We start from the raw sequence: 21,233 nt of genomic DNA, 5'->3' as shown, positions 1-21,233 counted from the left end.
ACCGTGCATATTTAATTGAGTGTGATTGCTAAATGACCCGCCATGGGGCCAAAGAAAGCTCCGAGGGGCGACAATTTGACACAGAAGGTGGGAAACACTATTGAATTCCATCTCACCAGGATGTACGGGAAGGCCGCAACAGTAAGTTCCATCCATGAGGCCATATGCTGGCACTGTTGTGGCTTTATGTGTGTTGCTACAACAGTATGCTCATGTGATCACACGAAGCTGAGATCCGAGTCCACTCTTGACTGGCGCTGCACGTCTCCAGATAGTACATCAGTCAAACAGCCCCCTCCAGTGGTAGCAGTCAGTCATTACATGGACAGACAATACCAGAATCCCAATAGTTTTATTGGCATTGTCAGTGAAAACTTTCACAAACTAGGATTTTTTTTTACGGTGAAGTTGTGCAACATAAAAGATAGACTAGCAATAACATCAAATAAAAAAGAATGCACGATAAGAGCATACAAAAAGACAAAGAATCTGAGATATAAAATATACATCTATTGGCATGACAGGGCTAAACGAATGAATGAAATGGGATGACATGAAAATGATGTCATGTCATAGATTTTAGCCAGGTTAACCTCTTGATCATCATCATGTATTTCATAGCAATAATGTACTGACATGAATACAATATGACATAAACCCGCACTCGCATCAAGATGCTCCTGCGGGACCCAAACATGGCAGAAAAAGCCACTTTGGCAAAGTGTACATTTCCAACAAAACGGAAAGGGACCCTTACACAAAATCCATTGTTTACAACTTGCTTCCAAGGCACTTTTTTCATCCGGGAGGTGGGAGGAACTGTCATCGGGGGTCCCAGCATGACCCAAAAATGGCAGAAAGGGCCACTTTTCTGAGGCGATGCTTTCCGATAAAAGCGGTAAGGGGGACCCTTCGGGTCCGGAAGGTAAAAGAAAACCTTCCACACCCTCACCAGGGGTCCAGTTTGGACCCATAAATGGCAGAAATGGCCACTTGTCTTAAAAAAAAAAAAAAAAAAAACATCCCGACCTGTTACGTTTAGCAGAAAATGTTATTTTCAATAAGTGTTTGATCTTTACTCTGGCAAGTAGCTGCAAGTGCACTAAAACACACAGACACACAAGTTTCGTGGAGCCCGGTAAAAGTCCATGAGTTTGTGTAATCTCTTGCATGAACATATTGTGCAGGCTTTGGCAGCGACTGTTCTGTGCTGTGTGTGCCGTTATCACACCGCGCGGTGTTTTGCTGCTTGGAGTGTGTTGCGTTGTGCAGCTTTTAGTGTGTTGTGGACGAGGATGAAGGAAGAACCGTTGCAGACGGACGGAGGCCTTTAACAGCACCGATAAGGAGCCTTTGACGCCAACCCAGCGTGTGGGAGAGCCGAGACACAAACGGGCGAGGTACGCGGCTGTCTTACGTTTGACGCGTAGTTACCAAACGACTGCCTTGCGGTGTCATTATTTCTGACAAAGACTGACTTCCGCATCCAACAAAATCATTTGACTAGCTGTACCACGACCAATGATTAGCACCGCTGCTAACGCTTGCTATCAAGCCGGCTAGCTGTCTTGTAAGTAACACTGGCTCGCTTTAAGTCACATTAGCCCTGTGTGCTGACCTATTTGTTATGTTTTTTTGCTGTTCTATTGTGTACATATATTTTCATTTGGTCACCTTGTTACCAATCGCCACATTGGCTGCATATGGAGGCCATTGATTACTGTAATCAAACACGGGGAGGCGAAATGAAGCAGTTTTTGTATAGCGTTAGCGACAATGTGGCTAACTGTTGACAGCTAGCTAGCTATCTGGGTGACTTTAGCGTTCGTTGCCGACCACTATAATGTCGTTAGCACTCCTCATTTGACAGTTACTAACAATACTATAACAAAGGTGTTTCAAACATTGGTTCACATTTGCATAGTTTAGCCCTCGAAGTGTTGTAAAAGACGCTGACAGCTGAAGAGAGCACTGGGAGCTAATGTTAGCAGGTCAGTTGATTTGTATCCAAAGTACAGCAAGCGGCTGCTAGCATCAGCGATAATAACATTGGTTTGATGTCATATGAATTGTTTTGTATATTGTGCCACATCACAACATAAATAAGGATATATTTCATATAGAAAATGTTTATTCTTTTAAACAACAAACTACATCGCCATATCTTACTTGTCTTATTTACAAGTCATGTATACTGGTCACACTGCGCATGCGCAACTCAATGGCTGCGCGGTTGTGAATTTCCTGATTTATTTTTTTACTTAAAGCTCAGATTGCATTCTCTGTTTTGTTCACACACGTTTTTTAGTGATTTGTCAAAGGAAATCACATTAAAAAAATAATATAATTTGACTACACTCTTCATTTTGTCCTTCTGCTTTAAAGAAACTTTCTGACGTTCTTCATGGGGGGGACTTTGTACAAATAGACTACAGATAATGCTCACTCCACACTACATTCATGTACGTAATATTGACAAGTCAAAAGAAAGTTGAACTTGTGAATGCAATCGCTCTTCCCGTGAGCTGATGAATGACTGCGAGTGAGTGCAGGCCAGGGTAGCGTAGCCAACTCGACCTGGCGGGCAAGGCTTGCATGGGGACGGGCAAAGTGAGGAGGAACAATGTGTGAATGGAGATGACTTTATTGGTTCATTCAGCATCTAAGTACGTTCATGCCCGGGCCATGTAACACACACACACACACACACACACACACTGACCTGTGTATTGAAGAAGCATGTATGGGGCAGAGGGCATACATAGTCCCTTCCCAACGCCGTGTACCGCAGAAAGCCTGTTTATGGCCGTCTAACCACTCTTTTTTTAACATGATTAGAGCCCTCTAAACATTAAATAACACCCCTATAGTCACCATTGCACTCCGATTACCAAATGTAGTAAATACAATAAGACATAAAGAAGACTTGTGCTGTTTGTTCTGCAATAAAAGTCTTCAGGACGTGTGGACAGGAAGTAGTGTGGGATGGTTCGGAGTTTTAACTAGATTATGACGTAATTACGATTATGTCACTTTTGTGCCTGTTGTGAGATCATTCGAGTCTTGTTTGTGTTACTAGTGACACCTAGTGGCCAGTGTTGAGTCCCACATTGAATCAACGTCTTTTAATGCTGTGCACTCTTTGTGTTTTAGTTCAAGTAACCATTTTTATGCTTGACAATGCTTAATTTAGGCGAAGGGTATGTCAAATTAGCTTAAATGTGTGTCTTTTTTGCTAATAATAGGCTGGAGTCAACCATGAAACAGCAATCTTTTTTTTTTTTTTTTTTTTTTTTTTTTTAAAAAGATGATTAGTGAGGCGTGGTGAAGGATGACCTTTCTGACCTTTCAATGATGACTTGTTGGTGAGGAGTGGAGGTCTCTCTCTGAATGTTCTGGACTCCTGTTTAGATGCCAGTTACATTTGGAGCAGATGAATAATGCATAATGCATAATTCCTTCAAGGGACAAACATGGCGTACCTGTTTGTGTGCCGCAACTATGGTGTTTACAAATATTTAGACTATGCGCTGAGCAGAAGTGGTGGGTTTTGGCCGTCGAAAGCTGTATTTAAAAGATGCCTCCCTTTCTCTTTTAGACTAACCATGGGACACGCAGTGGGCTGATCTGCAGCATCAAGTAGTAGACATCAATTGTGAGAACATGATTGCATCCTGCAGGACACATCGCACATTGATGGTACAGTTCAATACCGAAACTTTTTGTTTATAACCGTACTGTGGTGTGTGTGTGTGTGTGTGTGTGTGAAGGTTTCCCACTGTGGTGTAGGACATGGCCACAGCCTCGCTGAGAGCAGAGTCGAGCCATAACCACAGGGGAACATCACAGCTCCATGCAGTTGGTAGGTCCAAGCTATATATGCTAGCAACGTACTGCATATACAGTATACTGTACACAGCTAACACAGTACCTTGTTATCACAGCTTGTGGGAGGTCATACATGACTGCATGAGCATGACTGCATGGTGACTAGATAGTACAAGCTTCCTCATATACTGTATTCTATCCAGTACAGCTGCTGGTCCACTACTGCCTGCTTTGGTTTTAGCATCTATCATTACAGTTGGTAGCTAGTGTATTTATTCATGCAGGACACTCGCACTTCATTGCTCAAAACGCTGTTATTGAATATTTATTCATTGGGGTGGTAAACCATTTATCTTTTGGGCGATTGCTACCTTCAAACGCTTTGAATGTTGCCCATCATCCTCAATCCTAATGTGAGACATGAACACACGTCTTTCACTGTCCTGTGTGTTCTAAAGATATAAAAACGGCTAAAAAGAGGCAGCAAAGAATGCCAGTAATGGGACGCACCTATTCCGCCTATAAAGCCTTCTGAAAAAACCTCCATAAGCGCCAACAAGGCTCCATTTCCATCATGTGAGCTGCATATGAACCACATTGTTATTATTATTGTTATTAACATTGTTACGCCCAAGAACTACGTTACTGGCGTAGTGACACCTTGCCACACCACAGCAGCTAGCTACTAGCAGGCTAATGACTAGCTTCACCACACACTGCCCACAATGCCTCAGACTGCTAGCCAAAGGTAACGCTACATATTGGAGCTGCCGCCACTGCTGCTGTGTTTTTGTTTTTGATGCTAGGTGTAGCGTTCCTTTCTATGTTGCTATGTGAAATCAAATTAGTTCCCAAAGTACTGCAAGTATTCCATGTTATGATGAATGTACCTGTTACTACACAGTCACAGCATGGATAGAAAACCACTAAACCTTGTTGGAGCTTTTTGGACGTGTTTTAATAGCAGCCTTTCTAGGTGGAATAGATGCGTCCCATTACGTGCATTCATTACCTGCCTCTTTTTACCTGTTTTTCTATCTTTAGAAGGCACAGAAAAGAGAAAGACGTGTGTTCATGTCTCACACAAGGATTGCGGATGATGGGCTAAATTTAAAAAAAAAAGTGCATTTTTCCGCTAAAAGGTGACATCTTGTCTTATAATCTTTTGTGTGTTTTTCTTCACCAGTTTCCTGTGCCAAAATCAAGCGGAAGAAGAGCTTGTTTGGAGTGGCCATCTACGTGGAGGTGACAGCAGACGGAGAGTCGCGACGCACAGCCAAGTCCCACAGCTCATCCAGTCCCAAATGGGATGAAAGGTTAACTCTGTAAGAAGCAACGTTTGCACCTCTGATGTCAGCATTGGATACTAATCTCCATAGTATGTCCACGCCGAGTCACATTTACCTGCTTTACTTTCATCGTCTTGGAAGAATTACTCTTATTTTTGGACATTTTCAAAGGAGTAAGTCCGTTCTGTCAATGCAGTTGCTAACTTTTCTTCAACCCTGTTCCTGAACCGTCAGGAATGTAACACCACGGAGCCAAGTGGACTTCAAAGTATGGAGTCACCACACCCTGAAAGCAGATGCTCTGCTGGGCAAAGCCACACTGGACCTGGTGCACGCGTTGGAGCAGCATGACAGGAAATGTAAGATTAAAAAACAATAACGTGTGAAGCAATCAGCAGGGTCACCTGATGATTCAGAGATTGATGATCATATCGGTCTCCACAGTGGAGAACGTGAAGGAGGTGCTGAAGCTGTGTGTCGATCACAAGGGAGTTGTGGTGCCTGCAGGGGAGCTGACTGTCTACCTAGATGGACTTGCCGACAGTGACCCGGAGGACCCGGCACCACTAACCAATGGAAATGCAGCAAATGGCACCAGTAAGCTAAGCAGCTTTCACTTTCTCGTCTAATTTGGTAAAAGGGCATTTAAGGTGGATTTCTTTCTCAGATTGTTGTTGGAACAACCAACCAGTAGAAGTCACCGGGAAAGGCCTAAAAAGGCCTAAAACAACGTGAAAGGGGATTTTACGGGCCAATCATGAGTGTGATTTGCATACAACTATATTGACGAGCAGCCATTGTGTCGCAGCAGGAACCATCCATCAGTGCCGTTCCTTTCTCACCTTTTGTCATGTTTTTCCAGTTCTGATAAAACTGCTCAACCTCTTCAGGGCTCACCACATGCACACTTCACACTCAGGTTCCACTCACACTTGAATCACCTTACTACTGCTAATCATGTCATAATAATGGACTGTTTTTATTTAGTGCTTTTACAGTGACAACCTTATTCACTCACTCTCCCCTTATATATGCTAATATGCTAATATCCTCCACTCTTTTCCAGAAGTCCAACAGAATGGTGATGCCATCCATGAAAATGGAGAATCCTCTTCCTCTTCTACAAGGGCTGCCAACAGGTAAAATTGACTGTTTAAATCTCCTTAAGCGACTTGGGATTATTGTTTTAGTTTGTGCCTATAAAAATGCTACTGTTAGCCTGCTAATGCTTAGCATGATAGCACTTAGTGTTTATATAAGTTTGTACGTATAAAAATGGCTAAAAAGGCTACTATGCTAATGTTAACATGCTAATAGTTAGCATGATAGCACCAAGCGTTTGCATAAGTTTGTTTGTGTAAAAATGGCTGAAAAGGCTACTATGCTAATGTTAGCATGGAACCACCACTCGCCTTCAATACTTTTGCAGTAGACAGCAGCCCTTCTTACATACCCCTTCTGCAACGTAAGAAAATGCAGCCATTTCAATTTTTCACAAATGGAGAAAAACAACAACAACAAACAACAAACTGCCGTAGGTTGAAAAATACTTTATCACCCCTTTTCTTTTGTCTTTGTCTATGTCTATGTCTATGTCTTGAGTCCTGTAGAGTTTTGGTAATGTTGACTTAAACGGGTGATCGATAAAAGGGTTAATGAAACACGTGTATCAGATCACATAGTTTCACCATGTCGTGAAAAACCTATATTTTATGTGCATAACGGTACAAGCTAATGAGGGGGTGATGTCCTCTTGTCCATGGCATTATACTGTACATACGTACTTTATTTGCCGCAGTACTGAAATTGTGTCTTGAAGATGTGACTACACATACAGCATATGCCCCCACCCTGATAAATGCTCAAGTTGTTTCCACCTCTAGCTCAGTAAATGGGACAGACTTGGGCCTGCGCTCAGGTTCCTGTTCGGCCTCCAACGGGGTGGATAGTCAGGTGCCTTCCAGTTCCTGTAGCCCCTCCCTAGGCCACATCATCAATGGCGACATCACGCCCAACTCCACCCCAAGCCACCAACCCTCAGCCAGTGATGCAACCAGTCGTACTCGTGAGTATGAACCACACTTGGTACTTCCAATACGTGCTCACTCTTGATATGTAATGGCTGGAATATGTGCTACACGAAGTACTGTATTGTAGTTTCACAACAAAAACAAACTCTTCATCCCATGTGCTGCTTATGCTGACTTGATACTTTGTAGCATCCCGTCCAGTTGGTGTAGGTGTGCGTGCCCCCTAAAACATGGGCATTGTGGATGGCTTTTATAAAGTGTTCTTTCTGTTTTATTTTCAATATTTATTGTTCCCCGGCTGCAGCCAACGGGGAGTCCAGTGACACTGCCCTCAGGTCATCACCTGACACAACAGGTGATGTGTTGCCTCAAGTAGAAAACCACGAGGACAGCACCCCAGACGCCCTCCAGCCCGACTCTGAGATGGCGCCTAATGTCACATGTCAGCCGGCGTCTGCCCGCTCGCAGGCTCCAGCCTCCTCTCCTGCCGCAAAGCCGAGTGACAGCGCTGTGGCCGCCGGCGCCGCCACCGCTGCCTCCTCCACGTTCACCTCCTCAGCACAGAGTGGCACCGCCTCAACAACATCGCCATCATCTTTGTCCTCCCCCCCAGCAATGGGAGAAGAAAACGTGTCAGTGGCCAGTGGGAGCAATAGTAGCGCTACGACCGTAACGGATGCAGCCAAACCCAGACAACAGGTGCCTGCAGGCGGGGCCTCAGATCCTCTTCCACCTGGGTAAAATAACAGCAGCACTTATCTATTTGCTCCTGTTGTATTCCAAACTGTACAGTGCTATTTAGTGATGATCTATCTCAAAATAATAGCATGGCAGTAAAGACTGCATCTTTTGCACAGTAACGTTGCTCAGCTTGCACCGTTTTTTGATAAGATATTGTTGTGCCTCTCAGGTGGGAGCAGAGGAAAGACCCACATGGGAGAACATACTATGTAGACCACAACACCAGGACTACTACCTGGGAAAGACCACAGCCGCTGCCACCAGGGTAATCCTGCATCTTTTTCTTCTCCCCGCCCGCAGCCGTTTCTTCATTTCCACGTTAATTGGATCAGTGTCCACACCAGTATGTTTGCCTTTGTACTGTGTGTGTGTGTGTGTGTGTGTGTGTGTGTATTTACGTTCTAGCCATTATAAAATGTCATGTGTCGCTCAAAGAGAGGAACAAGTACACCATCCATTGGTCACGCAGTGAAAAAAAATCCAATCCTATACTAAAATCTCCCTCTCCATATTAGATGGGAGCGGCGAGTAGACGACCGGGGCAGGATCTATTACGTGGACCACAACACCCGCACCACCACGTGGCAGCGCCCCACAATGGAGTCGGTCCGCAATTTTGAACAGTGGCAGAGTCAACGCAGCCAGCTGCAGGGAGCTATGCACCAGTTTAACCAGAGATACCTCTACTCTGTAAGACAGTTTTATTCTCACTTCCTGCTGCACTGATACCACCATCCAGTTCCATGATTACTTCAGTGTTTGACAGCTATTTAAATGTATAACATACAGACCCTTTCCAAAAAATTTGAATGTTCTGGAAAAGTTGTTTAATCTCCATAATTCCATTCAAAAAGTTAAACTTTCATAGATTATAGATTCAGGGCCCACAATTTAAACGATTTCAAGTGCTTACCTATTTGTTTATTTTTACGTAATTTGGGCTTCCAGCTCATAAAACCCATGAAAACAGGAATTCAAAAAATTAGAATACTGTGAAGAAATCACCATTTACTTCTCAGTTTTTGCAGGAGAAAAAAAAGAAAGAAATTAGGTTCACATCAAATCAATCAAAATATGGTACTTTCAAAACGATATGTCAATCTTCAATACTTGGTTGGGAATCCCTTTACCTTAATCACTGCCTCGATGCCACGTGGCATTGAAGCAATCAGCCTGTGGCATTGCCTGGGAGTTATGGAAGCCCAGATTTCCTTGATGCTTGCTGTCAGCTCTTCTTTGTTGTTGGGTTTGGTGCCCCTCATTTTCCTCTTGAGAATACCCCATAGATTCTCAATGGGGTTTAGGTCCGCTGAGTTGGCTGGCCAGTCAAGCACTGTGATGGCATGGGCATCAAACCAGGTTTTGGTGCTTCTGGCGGTATGGGCAGGGGCCAGGTCCTGCTGGAAGATGAAATCTGCATCTCCATACAGATCCTCAGCAGAAGGAATCATGAAGTCCTCTAAAACATGCTGGTAGACTGTTGCGGTGACCTTGGATTTAAGAAAGCAGAGTTTACCAACACCTGCACCGGACATTGCACCCCAAATCATGACGGACTGTGGATATTTCACACTGGACCTCAGGCAGCTTGGGTTCTGTTCCTCACCAGTCTTCCTCCAAACCCTTGGACCGTGACTCCCAAATGAAAGGCACACTTTACTTTCATCGGAAAAGAGGACCTTGGACCACTGGCCAACAGTCCAGTTCTTCTCCTTGGCCCAGTGGAGACGCTTCCTACGTTGGCTCAGGTTCAGAAGTGGCTTGACCCGAGGAACCCGACAGTTGTAGCCCATCTCCCGGATGCGTCTGAATGTGGTGGTTTTTGAAGCTGTGACTCCCGCCTCATTCCACTCTTTCTGGATCTCTGCCAGATTCTTGAATCTTCCCTGTTTGATAATCCGCTGAAGCCCACGGTCATCTCTTTTGCTGGTGCATCTTCTCCTGCCACATTTTGCCCTTCCTCTAGACTTTCCATTGATATGCTTGGACACAGCACTCTGTGAACAACCAGCCTCCTTAGCTAGGAACTTTTGTGGCTTACCCATCCTATGGAGGGTATCAATGATGGTCTTCTGGCCAGTTGTCATGTCTGCAGTCTTCCCCATATTGAACCCAACTGAGACAATTGAACCAAACTGAAGCAATTTAATGACACCTGGGGAAGCCTGTGCAGGTGATTTGAGTTTAGTAGATGATTAGTGTGTGACACTCAGTTTAGAACATTCATGCCCTGCAAAATTTGGGCTGATTTCTTCACAGTATTCTAATTTTTTGAATTCCTGTTTTCGTGGGTTTAATGAGCTGGAAGCCCAAATTATGTAAAAATAAACAAATAAATACTTGAAATCGTTTAAATTGTGGGCCCTGAATCTATAATCTATGAAAGTTTAACTTTTTGAATGGAATTATGGAAATTAAACAACTTTTCCATGACATTCAAATTTTTTGGAAAGGGTCTGTACTTTCCATCTTTTACTGCACAGAATTATGTCACAATTGTAAAACAATGAAATGAAATGCAGTAAATAGTACGTGCACATCCCTCACCCCCAGGCATCTATGATGTCGGCTGAGAATGATCCTCTTGGCCCCCTTCCTCCTGGTTGGGGTGAGTTAACGCAGTTTTTCATTTGATATATAAAAAACAAACACAAAAATGCTACCTTACCTTGTTTGAGTCGTGTTATTGTCAATCCACTTCACTGTATCACTGCTGTTTACAGATGAGCTTGCTACTTGGTCTTAATTCTTCTATTAGTCAGTGATATCACATTCAGGCTGTCCCACCAGGAGGCCTCCTGTCCCTTTTTCTGAAGATACTCATGGCTTTGTTGTTTGTATCATTTCCAGAGAGGCGTGTGGACTCCAATGACAGAGTGTATTTTGTCAACCACAACACCAAGACAACACAGTGGGAAGACCCCCGCACTCAAGGGTGAGCTCAGACAAGATAATCACAGTCTGGGAGATTGTTGTCATTTAATACCTTTTTCCCGTAAGCAAATTCATTTGTTCCAAGGTCAAACTGTCCCATCTGGGTGAATCTGGGTTCCACTGTAAAAGAAAATGTTTTCGTCAGACTTGATATGAACACCTGTTGAGCTTCTGAAGCTCTTCTTCACTTCCCTATGTACTGTCATGAAGTATAGTGTTCCCTCGTTTACGGCATGACCCAACCTCGATAAGTGAATTTAGGATTCAGTATTAACAAATGGAATATTTTGGTAGTTATGGCATACAAACCCTGTTTACAATCTTCTAAATAAGTTTTTGAACATTATTAGAGCCCTAAAGACATGACCTGACACCCCTATAGGCACCCTTACATTTGTATTACTCTATAATATGGGGCATCCTAAACACTATTGCAGGGAATGGTGTTCAGAAAGCAGACTACCCTCATTATTTCACAGATGGAAATATCACAAATGACAATATGAATGAGGTAATTCTTAAATATTGGACTGGAACTGGAAACAAAGATCCCAAATTACCCACCAGTAGAGGAAAGGAATCCCAATCGCATGTTCCTCACTAACGTTACAGAGAAGGAAATCATCAATATTGTTAATCAATTTCAAGCAAAAACATCAACCGATTGCAACAGAATAGAAATGGAAACGATAAAAAGGGTTATAAATTAAATTGCACAAGCGCTAATGTACCTTTAGTAACCTATCATTCCAGACTGGTAAATTCCCTAACAAAATGAAAATAGCTCAAGTAGTTCCAATTTGAAAAAATGGAGACAAACTACGGACCAATGTCCTTATTACCACAATTTTCCACAATCATTGAAAAGCTATTCAACAACAGGTTGGACAAATGTAGAAATAAAAATGAGTTACTCGCAGATAGCCAGTACGGATGCAGAACTAACATTTCAACTTCCATGGCACTAATGGAAATTACAGAGGAAACTACCGATGCTATAGATCACAGAAAGTGTGCAGCTGCAGTATTTATGATTTAACAAAAGCTTTCGACACAATCAATCATGATATCCTAATCACAAAACTGGAAAGCTATGGAATCAGAGGGTTAGTCTTGAACTGGGTTCAAAGCCTCTTAGCAGACAGGAGGCAACATGTGAAGCTAGGAGAATATACATCACATATCATGCGGCGTACCCCAGGGCTCAATCCTAGGACCAAAACCATTCAATTTATATCTGTAAAGTCCCGAAAGAACTAAAGCTAGTATTATTTGCAGACGATACAACGGCATTGTGTTCTGGAGACAGCACACCAGAGCAAGTACAACAAATTACAGATGAAGTGACTGTACTAAAAAGATGGTTTGATCAAAACAGACCTAAGTAAAACTAAAGTAATGCTATTTGGTAAGTGCAAAAAGGAAGCGTATGAGCAAATACAAATTGGTGGTGTAGACCAGAGGTGTCAAAGTCGTGCCAGTGAGGGCTGAGATACTACGGGCTTTCTTTCCAGCCGGTCACTAAAGCAGGTGGTTGAATGATAAACACCTTCAGTTTGAGGGAAGGAGCTCATCAATGAAATCGCCTGCCGGAGAGGCTGGTTGGAGAGAAACCTTGCAGTGTCTCGGCCCTCATGTGGTCACACATGTGGTGTAGACGCTGACAGGGTGAACGAAAATACATTTCTCAGGGTTATAATCGACGAGAAGATGACCTGGAAATCTCACATGAAAATGTACAACATAAAGTGGCAAGAAACACCTCGATACTGAATGAAGCAAAATTAGTTGTAGACCAAAAAGCACTACATGCTCTCTACTGTTCACTGATGTCACCATATCTACCTTATTGTGGGGAGTTATGGGGTAATAACTACTGTATAAAAGTGCACTTCACTCACTCACTATGCTACAAAAAAGGTCACTTAGGATCATCCTAAGAGAACACAAACTCTTTATTTACAAAATCACAATTATTACAATTTGCAAATCTAGTAAACTGTCGAATGGCCAAAAATGATGCATTAAGCAAACAATAACCTTCTACTCAAAAACGTAAAACAATTCTTCTCTATATTGTCATGTGGCCACACACACTGTACACTTGGAAAACAAAAGGTGAATAAATGTATTGCAGCTGATGTGAAAATGATGCGGGATGAGGCCATATTCCACCATGAGACAGTGATCATTTATTCATTCATTTTTGAAAAAGCACGATACAACGCGGGAGTGATAATGAAATAATGAAACCGTGATATTGTGAGGGATGACTGTAATAATGATGGTGATTTATCATTATGAATATTTAATATACAAGGAGGTTCCAAACAATAATACAGTATAGAAACAACACGACTAGATATTAAGGTAAAAAATGTGCAGATTTATTAAGGCAGCATGTTAGATGATCCATGTCTACTTTGTATTTGTGTTTCAGGCTACAGAATGAAGACCCTCTACCTGAGGGTTGGGAGATCCGCTACACAAGGGAAGGGGTTCGATATTTTGTAGATCACAACACCAGAACCACCACGTTTAGTGATCCCCGTACTGGAAAGTCTTCTGTGTAAGAACCCCTTCTAAATGCACCAGCATTAGTGTACTTTACACCTGCTTTTCAACCTTTACTGAGCCAAGGCACATGTTCCACGTTAGAAAAATCTTGAAAAATGTTGTTTGAATGCAACTGGTGGATATGCAAGCTAAGTCTTTACTGTCTGCCATCTAGTTGGAGAGCATTTCATTGTTTTTTCCTGCCACTGTAATATAGAATCATCATTTTCAGACCAAGTCAATGAAAGTGGATCATTTTGGTGTGCCGTGGCACAGTGGTTGGGAAGTGATTGAAGTTTCAATGGCTTTACTCCACATTTCATTCATTGCATTTGTTGAAATGTGATGTTTTCTTGACTAGTCAGTGAATATTTGTTCTCAAACAGAACCTGCATGATCACATTTATCCAAAAGATATTAATTGCGAGAAGAGCAGTTGTTTCTGGACAAATAAAATAATAATAACTTTTTAACGGCTTTCTTTGTTCAGCACCAAAGGCCCGCAGATTGCGTACGAGCGCAGCTTCCGATGGAAACTTGCACATTTTCGGTACTTGTGCCAGGTTAGTCTTTATTTTACAACTGTAAAAAAATCCAATCCCAGTTAAACATCCTGTTGTTTTGTGTTTGTCCCCCAGTCCAATGCTCTCCCCAGCCACGTGAAGATCACAGTCTCCAGACAGACGCTGTTTGAGGACTCATTCCAGCAGGTCAATGGATGCTAGTACTCTTGTAGTACTACAAGTACTACTGTCTAACTGCTAGTTTTCAGTGCTGTGAACACACATGGTGAAAACATTGTTACCAATGCTACATGTTTGTGGTGTGTGTCTGTAGATTATGGCCCTGAAACCTTACGACTTGAGACGGAGACTTTACGTCATCTTCAGAGGCGAGGAGGGTCTTGATTATGGAGGCTTAGCACGGTAAAACAGTTCTGGAAATGCAAAGCACTCTACATTAGACGGTACAGTTGTGAACCATAATCCGATGCGACCGGATGTCCGATTTGAGTGAGAGATACAGCTGCATGGGTAGCAGCCTCCTGAATGATTAAGAATCAGCCATACATCTTCCAGTTGATGAACGGATTGCAGAGACATGCACCCGGTATCGCAATACTAGCAACAGTCCATCTATGAAACAACGCGAAAGGCTGGGCTGCTGGTGAAAGGATTGTCACGCATGTTCCGTATCTTAGCATGACTGAAGACCAGAATGAAGGTAAACAGCATTAGCAGCATGCTAGCTGGTCACACATCAGCAAAACTTACGCACATTATAGCCATCTAATTGCTCTTACTTATGATGTATTGTGTAAAACTAAGACAGGAACAACGTCAAATTAAAAGCACAAAGTAAATACAGAGCCACCTCCACCTGGATTTTGTTTTTCAGAGAGGTGCACCAACAAATATGCACATTAGCAGTCATCACAGCTTACCTTCATGCATTACCACATAGTATCAGCATTTGGGAGCAAAAATACAATATAGTAGTATATATGTGCAGCGGGGGAGAATGGTAGACGGGGCCTTCAAGGACTGTCCAAAGTGGGACAAGTCCCCGCTCGCAACAAACAACTTAAACATAAAAAAGATGGGATTTCTAACTGCGTATTATTTTTGGAATAAAATAATTGCCCATATTTCCAACTTTTTTTTATCATTGCGCCTGAACATTTCCCACGGTCAGGTAGTTAGGGACCCCTGCCTGACAGATGATGTGCCTTTTCAAAATACTGTAATACAATTGGCTTCTTTATTTTATAAAGTAACATTCCTGTCTACATCAACAAATGTAACCATTGAATCGAATCAAATCTTTTGTGCATTGTGTCGAATTGTATGGAATTTTTCTGTTGTTAAAATATATCGTTTTTGAATGGTATTGTAACGTGTATCTACACGCATATCGAATTGTCTAACAAATATATTTACATCCCAAGTAGACTCACACTGTGTTTTTTTTAATAATATTTTTACTGAATTCTTTTTGTGCCCTCTGACTCTTCTTCAGAGAGTGGTTCTTCCTGTTGTCCCATGAAGTGTTGAACCCCATGTACTGCCTGTTTGAGTACGCTGGCAAGAGTAACTACTGTCTGCAGATCAACCCGGCCTCTGCTATCAACCCAGACCACCTTTCCTACTTCTGCTTCATAGGCCGGTTTATTGCAATGGTATGCACACACAAGCAATCCTAATCCCATGACACGTGTACAGTATTTTACCCACTGATCTGTATTATATATCTGGATAGCTCATTGGCGATGACTTGTGAAGCCACGCGGCCGCCATATTGCTACTCGCAAGAAACACTTCTCGGACAAGCTTTTGCATTCGTGGTGAACTTCTTTTATTAATTCGGATTGGACATAAATTTTGCCTTAAGATGCCTGCATGTGCAGCTATTAACTGCACAAATCGCCAGTTCAAAGGCTGTGGATGAACATTTCACATGTAAGTATGATTGAAATGTAGATTTATGATTGATCATTTAAGGGTTTTGCACTGTCGATCTCTCAGATATTTTCGATTGTGTAAAATTCCTCTGATTAAATGTATGTCCAGAATTGATAGGTTGATATAGGTCTATAATAGCTAAGAGGAAATGTACGTACTTTTTTGTTATATCGTGATATATGTATTTCTTTAAGGGACGAAGGTTGCGTTACTTGAAGGAATGGGAGAATCTCAGTGCTTCCATGATGCTTACCAGGCATTGTATACAGTGCAGTTAGCAAGCCAGTTTGCATACAATTGACCCGGCATGACCCTTCATTTGGATAAACAACCTTTTTTTTTTGCTGCTGAATGACTGACGTAAAAGGATCCATTCATATGATATGTTTTGGAAAATAAGATTACTGAACATGCATACCGGTATGTTTGAGATTGCTAACAACGTATTGTCTTACCCAAAGCATATGGTTTTGTTCCAGTGTTGTTGTTTTCTGTGTATGTGTTTATGGTTATTACACATTATGGCTATCACATATTATTCCTCTGGTTTTTGTTCAAATATATTTCTATATCAGAAAAGAGGTTATTTCTATTTCATAACACAAACAAAAAAAATCAGAAAAAAAATCATCAAAATGTTAAATGATTTTTAAACTTGTCCAAAGTCACTCACTTTTATGATTCATATTTTGTACAGACGAGAGCATAGTGAATTGTATGAAAGTAAAATAAAAAGTAAAGGATCATGACCATGGATTTTAGTGGAAAAAAGGGATGGGATATGCAGTTCAATTGAAAATCTCTTTCTAGAGGAGTAAAACTATCATTGCTATAGGGGAGTGCTGAGCCAGGGTGCACAGTAGAATTTTGTCCCAAAGGCAATGAGAATTGGAAGGGGAAAAAGTACATTTAATATAGCCAAAAGATAGAGAATAACGTATCAAATGGTTTTTAAGGGACAAAGGTTGCGTTACTTGAAGGAATGGGAGAATCTCCCCGCTTTTTAATGTCAAATATAGATGTTCTGTTAGCCTCTTCATCTGCTTTGTACACTATGTACGCTGTGCCAATGTAGTCAAGATGTGAGTGGTAAGATTGCGTCTCTTTGGCTTCAGTGGCTTGCACGGGCGGGTGCAACGTATGAGCTATCCAGATATATTATACAGATCAGTGATATTACCATGTAGCCAAGCTAATACACAAAACCTGAAAAAACAGATAACAGAATCATAGCAAATATGTGAACATGGTATTTTAAACAATAGAAAAAGAAAATCATAAAACCAGTTATTAAGAGCTGCTATAAGAATGAAAACTTTATTCACAATTCACACACGGCTCCAGCATAAAGAGCTGGTATGGGAAGTATCGATATTTCAGTATTGATGGGCACATCACTACTTGACATGTTCTAACCTGAAATATTTCCTACAACATCCCCGTCTATAATGAATTAGTCCACTTCATTTCATGAACCATTTTCACTTTAGTTTTTAAGATATTCACTTGTGTGACTAAGATGTGCAACATGGTGTATTGACTCTTTCACGTCTCAGGCACTTTTCCATGGAAAGTTTATCGACACCGGCTTCTCCCTACCCTTCTACAAACGCATGCTCAACAAGAAGCTTCTCCTCAAGGATTTAGAGTCCATTGACCCTGAGTTCTACAACTCACTCATATGGATCAGGTGAGTATTTTTTCTCTGTCAGTGTCTGTTAGTGCTAGAAACAAACATGCTGGAGAACGGCTGATAACGTTTATGCTTTTTAGATTTATTGCACACTACTACAAGTTTACAAATTAACAAAATCACAAGGAATCATTTTGAGTGCAGATTAGGGGTGCACAGTAATTATCTGGCCGATCTGAGGGAATTATGACATCATTTCGATAAATTTGATAACGAGGGAAAGGCTTCTTGAGACGTCATCTGTACTTCTGTGAAGAAGGTGTCGGATGTTTCGCTCCTCATCCGAAGAGCTTCGTCAGCGAACTAATAAGTGCTGGTAGCCTAGGCCTTAAATACAGTAAGAGTGGGCGGAATTGGTGTGCCAACACCCTCCTTCTATTGGTTCCTTACACTAAACCTGGGAGGAGTAGTGGTCTAATCCTCTCCTGCTATTAGCACCTCCGATAAAAGGGAAGTGTCTCTCCCCGAGTTGGGTATGAACCACTCTGATACTGGCTCGTTAGCGTCTATTGTTCTGGCTCGGCCCTGGCTTCACCTCATTTGCAAGAGTAAGAGCTGTGAGTTTTGGTCTCAGTAACCTGCTGAACACAGGGTCCAAATTAAACCTCAAACCACCATTCCGATTCAATGATGGGTTCTGTTGTTTGACAAAAATAGCTTCCTTTACTCCTCTTTCAAACCATCTGTTTTCTTTGGCCAAAATCTTTACCTCGCTGTCCTCAAAAGAGTGATTGGTAGCTTTAAGGTGTAGGGACAATTCTAGTGGTCCTCAATCAGCAGTACATCTACACCTTAAAGCAACCAATCACTCTTTTGAGGACAGCGAGGTAAAGATTTTGGCCAAAGACAACAGATGGTTTGAAAGAGGAGTAAAGGAAGCTATTTTTGTCAAACAACAGAACCCATCATTGAATCGGAATGGTGGCTTGAGGTTTAATTTGGACCCTGTGTTCAGCAGGTTACTGAGACCAAAACCCACAGCTCTTAGTCTTGCAAATGAGGTGGAGCCAGGGCCGAGCCATAACAATAGATGCTAAGGAGCCAGTATCAGAGTCGTTCATACCCAACTACAGGGAGCTACACTTCCCTTTGATCGGAGGTGCTAATGGGAGGAGAGGATTAGACCACCACTCCTCCCAGTCTTAGTGTAAGGAACCAATAGGAGGAGGGCATTGGCACACCAATTCCGCCCACTCTTACTGTATTTAAAGGCCTAGGCTACCAGCACTTGTTAGTTCGCTGACGAAGCTCTTCGGATGAGGAGCGAAACATCCGACACCTTCTTCACAGAAGTACAGATGACGTCTCAAGAAGCCTTTCCCTCGATGGACAACTCCTGTACGACTGAGAGCCTACACAGACATAAATTTGATAACATTAAAAATAGCTCCTATAACCCATCATTTAAAAAAAAAAAATGCTCCAGTGAGGTGAGATTGTGCGGATGACCAAATCAAGCGCTCCTTTTTTCTCCTGCCTGTGACATTAAAGGCCTGTCGTAACTTCCCTTGAGCTCACTTGAAAACAAACATTCACTTTCCGAGGATGACATTTTTCATGCTCGTTGTACCAAATTATCCACGATCAAGGGGGAAAAAAACATCGAGCACACAAAGAAACGTATCAGCTACTTGAAACGACAGCACCGTGATGTTTGAGAAGTGTAAAAGGTTTGCCAGAGACGTCCATGGTGTCCAAAAGCTGCTTAGAGTGTGTGCCCGAATACAGTGCATCTTGCTGGGCCACGCCAGGTGGCTCCTCCCTCTCTATACTCTGGTTCTCCTGTTAGTAGTGATGCGGTAGTAGTTATGTCATGATATTTGATATAAAAAAATGTAAAAAAGTTACGTTATCTGTACCATATCAGTCTTGAGAAGCAGAAGGTTATCGGTATCTGTTTAAAAAGAAAATAAAAGATCATGCATCTGTAGTGCCGATGTTGACGCCAAGCCCATTTTTCCTCAGGGACAACAACATAGAGGAGTGTGGTCTGGAGATGTACTTCTCAGTGGACATGGAAATCTTAGGCAAAATCACATCCCATGACCTCAAACCGGATGGCGCCAATGTCTTAGTCACCGAGGAGAACAAGGAAGAGTACATCAGGTTCAGACACTTGTTAATGTTTTGTGAGCAGGAATGTGCCCTCCGGCATCATTTGCCATGTGTTACATTTTCCAAATGTGCCGTGTGGCTTACAGTTTAATGGCCGAGTGGAGGTTCTCCCGTGGTGTTGAAGGTCAAACCAAAGCGTTCCTGGATGGGTTTAATGAGGTGGTGCCGCTTCAGTGGCTGCAGTATTTTGATGAAAAGGAGCTGGAGGTAAGCGCCATTATCATTCCTGATTGTGCCGGACCCTCATTTGTGGCATGGAAATAACCTCTGTTGACTTTCAGTGGACTTGTTTCTAACTTTTTAGCATTCTGTACTCCATCCACAGCTTTCTCTTCTTGATGGAATTTGAGACTGGTGATGTTAGTGGGAAAAAAAACTCATTTATACTAAGCCAGTATACTAAACCATCATTTCTACTAAGCCAATGTACAGGGCTCCAGACTGCAACTCAGTGGTTGTATTTTGCCACTAAAAGTGTAAATCTTTCCTCGACTGGCGCATGTGTGAACAGAGAAAAGCACACGTCCCATATTGGGTTGACAAGGGATGCACTTTGTCCCTTATTACTGTGAGAATAAAAAATTAAAAAAATAAATGAGAGCTTGTCCCAGTCTAAGCGTAAGGATGCATGTGTGCGTCAATCTCATTGCCGTTGGACTTTTCTGACATCTTTGTTTACACACTTTGCCTGGCTGTCACTCTGCCTCACTGGTGGCAGCAAGCTAGCTAGCTAGTTTTCTGCCTAGCCTCTGGTCTCCGGACTCCTCATTTTGTCTACAAGCAATGCAGTTAGTCTGGCGCTCGCTTTTGTCCCACGGGGAAGCTACACGTGGCTAGCACGTTGATGGGTACGTCCTAGCTTACTTTTTAAAGTGTCACTTAACAACCTGAGCCCTTCCAGGAGCTAGGGACAGAAGCGGTGTGGATAGAGAACACAGTTGCCATTTATTGTTCAAGTGCTGATCATTAATACAGTGCAAATGTTAGGAATATTTACTTTGCAAGCCGATTTTTTTTGGCGTGCACCCCTAAATTTTCTGCTTGTGCTATGAAAATGTTCAGTTAGGGGCCACTGTGCTCCTTGTAAAAAAAAAAATAATAATAATAATTTTTAAAAAGTTAGTCTGGACCTCTGATATAAACTGTCATGTGTCTTTTTTAGAAAAGACTGGTACTGTCTAAAGCAACATTATCATCAGCTGCTTGGCCATGTTGGGTCCTTACTTTCACGTAGAAGCTGGTGACCATGCACAATCACCATTGATACATCCTTGGCCAATGCCAGTGTAGTTTAGCGCTGCCTACAAATAGGCACAATCACTTGAATCAGCAAATGATTGTCCTTTTTGGTGTTGCTGCACTTGTCATTCATGCACTGTGCATGTGCTTGTGTGATTAAGGTGATGCTGTGTGGCATGCAAGAGGTAGACCTGCAGGACTGGCAGAGGAATACGGTGTATCGCCACTACACCAGGAACAGTAAACAGATCATCTGGTTCTGGCAGGTACCGTCACTCACCTGCCCATGTCCTAAATGTATCTTACTTTCCTCCCATTCGTAGTCATGTACCATCCTGATGCTTAG

The 21,233-nt window shown here is 42.3% G+C and overlaps 1 protein-coding gene across 2 annotated transcripts in view; it reads left to right on the top strand.

The window, feature by feature from the left end:
- Positions 1-864: 864 nt before the first annotated feature.
- The window catches only part of LOC129173819 (NEDD4-like E3 ubiquitin-protein ligase WWP1), a 25,459-nt gene continuing 5,090 nt past the window's right edge, over positions 865-21,233 (top strand). The window contains exons 1-22 of one of the 2 annotated variants that reach the window (XM_054764994.1): positions 865-1,400; positions 3,599-3,655; positions 3,771-3,862; positions 5,015-5,153; positions 5,352-5,476; positions 5,562-5,714; positions 6,184-6,256; positions 7,001-7,182; positions 7,452-7,884; positions 8,058-8,153; positions 8,404-8,578; positions 10,442-10,496; positions 10,739-10,823; positions 13,263-13,391; positions 13,869-13,941; positions 14,017-14,088; positions 14,216-14,304; positions 15,398-15,557; positions 17,397-17,530; positions 19,499-19,639; positions 19,735-19,855; positions 21,049-21,153. In XM_054764994.1, coding sequence (XP_054620969.1) covers positions 3,793-3,862; positions 5,015-5,153; positions 5,352-5,476; positions 5,562-5,714; positions 6,184-6,256; positions 7,001-7,182; positions 7,452-7,884; positions 8,058-8,153; positions 8,404-8,578; positions 10,442-10,496; positions 10,739-10,823; positions 13,263-13,391; positions 13,869-13,941; positions 14,017-14,088; positions 14,216-14,304; positions 15,398-15,557; positions 17,397-17,530; positions 19,499-19,639; positions 19,735-19,855; positions 21,049-21,153 — 2,610 coding nt within the window. In that variant the 5' untranslated portion in view covers positions 865-1,400; positions 3,599-3,655; positions 3,771-3,792. Of the gene's footprint in view, positions 1,401-1,435; positions 1,571-3,598; positions 3,656-3,770; positions 3,863-5,014; positions 5,154-5,351; positions 5,477-5,561; positions 5,715-6,183; positions 6,257-7,000; positions 7,183-7,451; positions 7,885-8,057; positions 8,154-8,403; positions 8,579-10,441; positions 10,497-10,738; positions 10,824-13,262; positions 13,392-13,868; positions 13,942-14,016; positions 14,089-14,215; positions 14,305-15,397; positions 15,558-17,396; positions 17,531-19,498; positions 19,640-19,734; positions 19,856-21,048; positions 21,154-21,233 lie in introns of those variants that run through there. The other variant, XM_054764995.1, reaches the window with a different exon arrangement.

This window comes from Dunckerocampus dactyliophorus, chromosome 21, assembly GCF_027744805.1.
Source record: "Dunckerocampus dactyliophorus isolate RoL2022-P2 chromosome 21, RoL_Ddac_1.1, whole genome shotgun sequence".
Taxonomy (NCBI): domain Eukaryota; kingdom Metazoa; phylum Chordata; class Actinopteri; order Syngnathiformes; family Syngnathidae; genus Dunckerocampus; species Dunckerocampus dactyliophorus.
Note: the sequence above shows the minus strand (reverse complement) of the source record. Positions and strands in the feature narration are given on the sequence as shown.